Consider the following 5,609-nt stretch of genomic DNA (forward strand, 5'->3'; position numbering starts at 1 on the left):
TGATGCTATTGATAGCAATAAAAGGCAATTTCTTCCTGTTAAAGTTCATCTTTCATACTGACCCAGAATTCTTATTAAAGGAAATTTCTTAAAACACTTTTTTTTAAATTTACTGAAAGAAGTCTGTTAACACTGTATTCACATTTCCATTGAAACAGGAAAAACAACTTTATTTTAGAAAATGTGATTCAAGGCACAAAATGAATTCCAGAAGTCTCAAATGGTTAAGACTAACAGAGTGCTGAAGAAGAGAAGAGGATGGATTCTCCTCAGACAAATCCTCCACATCAGTCCCCTGGCTCTCACCCCTAACACCCTGACCACAAGCCTGGCCAGATCCTGCAGTCCCCATCCTTCATCTCACCCCATCCTTCATCTCACCCCATTCTTCATCTTCCTTTTGCTCTCCCTATCCCATCTCCACTTGGGGGTAAAAAGACTTAGAAATGTCTGAGGAAGATGCCATCTGAAGTGGGAGGATCTCTCCCCTAAGGAAGGGAAGGTTTTAGAACCTGGCCAGGACAAGGCTGAAAGAAAATCCCTGCAGACCAGGGTCAGGGCAGAGGAAAACTCTGGAAGTTAAGCACAGAATGCTAATACTAGTGCTCAGAGGGACCAGCTCCATCAGAGACAAAGCTCGAAAGGTGCTCTGGGGCTAAAGGAATTGATGTTGAAAAGAAGAGCAGAGCTAGCAAGAAGGATAATTTACCTTCATTTATAAGTTCACTTTTTGCTTTTATTTGATCTTTTTTAATATAAATACATTGGGCGGGCCGGGAGGCGTAGGTGCCCGACGTAGCGGCGTTTAGGCCGAGCTACCGCGGTGAGGAGCGAAGCTGTGGCCATGAAGGAGGAGAAGGAGCACATGCCTAAGGAGAAGCGAGTAACCCTCTTGACTCCCCCAGGTGCTACAGGCAGCGGCGGTGGGGCTTCGGGAGACAGCACCAAAGGGGAAGATAAGCAGGATCGGAACAAGGAGAAGAAAGAGGCGTTGAGCAAGGTGGTAATTCGGAGATTACCGCCCACTTTGACCAAGGAGCAGCTTCAGGAACATCTTCAGCCTATGCCTGAGCATGATTATTTTGAGTTTTTTTCTAATGATACTAGTTTGTATCCTCATATGTATGCAAGAGCATACATCAACTTTAAAAACCAAGAGGACATTATTTTGTTCAGGGATCGTTTTGATGGTTATGTATTCCTTGACAATAAAGGTCAGGAATATCCTGCCATCGTAGAATTTGCACCTTTTCAAAAAGCTGCAAAAAAGAAGACTAAGAAAAGAGATACTAAAGTTGGAACTATTGATGATGATCCAGAATATAGAAAATTTTTGGAGAGCTATGCTGCAGATAATGAGAAAATGACATCTACTCCAGAGACACTGCTAGAGGAAATAGAAGCAAAAAATAGAGAACTAATAGCTAAAAAGACAACTCCACTTTTGAGCTTCCTGAAAAACAAGCAGAGGATGAGAGAAGAAAAGAGAGAAGAAAGGAGGCGGCGAGAAATAGAAAGAAAAAGACAAAGAGAAGAAGAGAGGAGAAAGTGGAAAGAAGAAGAGAAACGAAAACGGAAAGATATAGAAAAGCTAAAGAAGATAGACAGAGTTCCAGAAAGGGACAAATTAAAGGATGAACCAAAGATTAAGGTACACAGGTTTCTGTTACAAGCTGTGAATCAGAAAAATCTGCTCAAGAAGCCAGAAAAAGGAGATGAAAAAGAATTGGACAAAAGAGAAAAGCTCAAGAAATTGGACAAAGAGAATCTGAGTGATGAAAGAGCCAGTGGGCAAAGTTGTACATTGCCCAAGCGTTCTGAGGGTGAATTTAAAGATGAAAAGCCTAAGAGACCTGAAGATGAGAGTGGCAGAGAATACAGGGAGAGGGAGCGGGATTATGATCGAGACCAAGAGCGCATCCTGCGGGAGAGAGAGAGGCTGAAGCGGCAGGAAGAAGAGCGCCGGAGGCAGAAGGAGCGCTATGAGAAAGAGAAGGCTTTCAAGAGAAAGGAAGAAGAAATGAAGAAGGAGAAAGAAGCACTTCGGGATAAAGGAAAGAAGCCTGAAAGTACAGAGCCAGTAGGCAGCTCAGAAAAAACTGAAAAGAAAGAAGAAGTGGTTAAGAGAGATCGCATAAGAAACAAGGATCGCCCGGCGATGCAGCTTTACCAGCCAGGAGCTCGAAGCCGAAATCGACTCTGTCCCCCTGATGACAGCACCAAGTCCGGAGATTCAGCCATAGAAAAAAAGCAGGAAAGTGGTATTAGCCATAGAAAAGAAGGAAGCGAGGAGTGATAGGTCCAAATGGCCTTAGGTGTCCTGACTGTCTAGGCAGCCAAAGAGCACGAATTAAGCAATCCAGAAGTGCCTTCAGGGCAAAGGAATAGAGAGAGAGAGAAAGGGGGTCGCTGTGCTGGTGGGGTACACTGCAGAGGAGTATGTTTTGCGTTAAAGCAGGAACCCGATTGCAGGTTCAGATTGGAAGTACAGTTTTCATTTTTTATGCAGTTGCTACAAATTTAAAGTGTCAGACAAAGCTGAGGGGGAGAGGACATGCATTGCAGTTTGCAGGCAAGAAGTATCACGAGAGGACTTACTTAGGTATGACACGAGAAGAAGATAGAAGAAGTGGCTTTAAAATCAAAAGGTTTTCTTAATCCTGGATTGAATTTTCTTAAATTTCAATGGAGCAAAGTCACTGTGAAGTCTTGTTCAGATCTAGTTATAGTCATTGTTGGTGATAACTGTTGACTTTGTGTAGTGTAGAAGCAAGAAGCATGTAATTGTAATACAAGTACAGTGAAGGATATAACACATTTTCACTTATGCAGAAATTTAAATAGTCATGTCATGTCGATATCTTATGTCCTAAAGTTTTAGGATTAGTTTGGGAACAGCTACCCACTCCAGTATTCTGGCCTGGAGAATTCCATGGACTACATAGTCCATGGGGTTGCAAAGAGTCAGACACAACTCAGTAACTTTCACTTTCAGTTTAGTTCTTTGTTTGCTTACGTGAGATTAGTGTAAAAAAATTTTTTTTAAACATCTCCTTTTGCCTTTAGTAATTTTTATGTTTGTAAAGTTTAACCCTTAGTTGGTTCTTGACAATCCAGTCTTTGTTTGACTTTAGGTCTCATGAGCTGAGTGCCTACCCTCTCCAGGAAGGAAACTGCACCAATATTTGTTCCTGTTAAATAGCAACTTAGCTTGTTTTGCATTGATGTCAATAAATATCAACATCACTCAAAAAAAAATAATAAATAAATAAATAAATACATTGATGTTTTGTAATAAACACATTTTTTGCATTTGAAATGTATTGCATATTTAGTTTTGTGTGTTTTTTAAATTCTATGAGTTCTGATCATGGTTTTAAATAAAGCTCCTGAATTTGGAAATAGTGAAACCAATCCCTGAATACTGTCCTCGTAATTTTTCTATAGTATTGTGTTCACTTACTCAACATGTCTAAAACTGAAGTGATACTTGACCTCCAGCTCCTTCCCCTGCCTTGGAATCCGCAGTGAAAGGAACCTCCATTCCTTCCTAGGCATTCAAATCCAGGGTATTATCTCTGATGCCTCCTTCTCACTCAGTCTCCAAATCCAACTTGGTACCAAGCACCCAAAATTCTACTTGTTAGATATTTCTGGAATCCACTTCCACCTCTCCATTTTCTGCTGGCAAAGTTCTCCCTCACCTAGATGACCTCCAGAGATTTAAGATTTGTCTCCCTTCATCCCTTCCCCCACCACCCCAATTAATTAACCATACATGAGCTACTGATTTTCTGGTTAGAATAGAATCCTCACATTAGGCGTACATTTTTGTTAGTCAGTCTGCTGACCAGTCAGACTTAATTCCCTATCCTTCCCTGAAAGATAACCCCAATTTTTATGTATTTTTGAGGAAGGTGATCTCACCTATAATCTAAGTTGTCCTTATTATGTGCACTCCTTTATTGGTTTCAGCCGGTAAGCACAGTATTTGTCTGATTCAGGAAACACATACCTATTTGAGAAAAAGAGACTGGAGGAAGTGTTTACTAGAGCCTTAGGGAAAAGCAGCATTCGACTGTTTCAGCGGAGAACTGGGTGAGATTTATTTTTTGTTTTTTAATCTTTTAATATTTCCTAGAGGTCTGAATCTCTAGGAAAACTGACAGCTTTGAGATCAATGGACCATGGACCATGATCAATGTACTGTCTTTCAGCTCCAAATTCGCCTCTTTGCCTGATCTGTGAAAATGGATCTGGGCCCTTTAAATATTTCCCTTTTGGCAGCTGACACGATGGTAAGCATAATCAGTTGAGAGCGCTGGACGGGTATTGTGAGAACAAGAGTTTCATTTCCTGTTCCAGCGTCTCATTTGCTAAGGTTCTGGAGAGCATGTATTTTTCTTCAGTGCTTAGCCCACATAGTTTTCATCTGTGAGAGGTGCCTGCCTGGCATAGATTTCTCCAGCATTTGGCCACATGTTTTCTTCAATTCTTGGCTGAGTAGTGGCTCAGATAGTGTGAGCCTGTCCCCAGTTCTGATCACTGTTTTCTTCAACCCTATGTGTGCACACGCTGCTCTGAGCTGCCTAGCCTGAGCTGTGCATGGGGGTGTACTAGGTTTGTATAGAGGGATCCTCTCCATTCCAGGGGCACCTGCAACTCCCACTGTGCACCCTGCTCTTTCCTCACGGCTGCCTACCAGTCTGCTCACCCCCTGCACAGAGACTGTGGACCAACTCTGGCCCAGGCAGTCTGGCAATCTTCTCCACCCTCCAGGGAGCTGCAACTCCATCTCCTTCAACCACCTCATGCCATGAAAGCTGAACCTTTCTTGCAAGTTTGTCCTTCCTTAGGTATGGCACCCAACCCTCGGGTACCTTTTAGAGTTCTCTTTCCATGTACATAGTCTCCTAAATCAGCTTGATAATTTTTTATATTACACTTTCCCTGTCTAAATGACTGTCTCCTGATGGGACGCAGACAATGCCCTCCCTTTTCCTATAGCAGCTCATATTCCTAATCTCATTTTCTCCATACTAAGTGAGCTCGTCATAATAATTAGCTCTCACTGCATACCACAGATACTTATTTTTTTGGTTTGTAACGGTTACAAAGATGACTAATGATTGTGCGGTTATTTTCTTAATATCTTCATTACTAACCTGGAAGGTCAATGAAGACAGGAAAAATGTCTTTCTCAGATTCCTGACATGTAAGACAATGACTGGTACAACATAGCAGACTTTCAGAATACTAATTTTTAAAAAATGTATATTATGTATGTATGTAAATTTTATTAATGAAAGAATTTAAAAACTCAAAGTAACTATGAATGACATAAACAAGAAGTATGAATTTAAATAGGTGTCACTCTCTTACTAGGGTTTCCCAGGTGCTCAGCGGCAAAGAATCCACCTGCCAATGCAGGAGATGAAAGAGTTGCAGGTTCGACCCCTGAGCAGCAACCCCTGCTCTGGGTTGGGAAGATCCCCTGGAGTAGGAAATGGCAACCCACTCCCGTATCCTTGCCTGGAAAAATCCCATGGGCAGAGGAGCCTGACGGGCTACAGTCCATGGGGTCGCAAAGAGTTGGACATGACTGAGCA

General features: G+C 42.0%; 1 protein-coding gene across 2 annotated transcripts; it reads left to right on the forward strand.

Annotated features, from left to right (window-relative positions):
- On the forward strand, positions 774 to 2,674 carry LOC102173607 (regulator of nonsense transcripts 3B-like). Of its 2 annotated transcripts, none has more exons than XM_018065653.1 (2): positions 774 to 1,651; positions 1,691 to 2,674. In XM_018065653.1, the coding sequence occupies exons 1-2, from the start codon at positions 845 to 847 to the stop codon at positions 2,294 to 2,296; spliced, it is 1,413 nt and encodes a 470-aa protein (XP_017921142.1). In that variant the 5' UTR covers positions 774 to 844; the 3' UTR covers positions 2,297 to 2,674. The 2 variants fall into 2 exon arrangements, with proteins under 2 accessions (XP_017921142.1, XP_017921200.1); XM_018065711.1 differs by having other exon boundaries at positions 870 to 905; positions 1,001 to 2,674.

Source organism: Capra hircus, chromosome 1 (assembly GCF_001704415.2).
Source record: "Capra hircus breed San Clemente chromosome 1, ASM170441v1, whole genome shotgun sequence".
Lineage (NCBI taxonomy): Eukaryota > Metazoa > Chordata > Mammalia > Artiodactyla > Bovidae > Capra > Capra hircus.

What these genes read in the sequence shown, in the direction of transcription:
- LOC102173607 (XM_018065653.1), top strand. Translation starts at nt 845, where the DNA reads ATGAAGGAGGAGAAGGAGCACATGCCTAAGGAGAAGCGAGTAACCCTC. An exon ending in AGGATGAACCAAAGATTAAG is followed by an intron (nt 1,652 to 1,690) that starts GTACACAGGTTT and finishes AATCAGAAAAAT; the next exon opens with CTGCTCAAGAAGCCAGAAAA.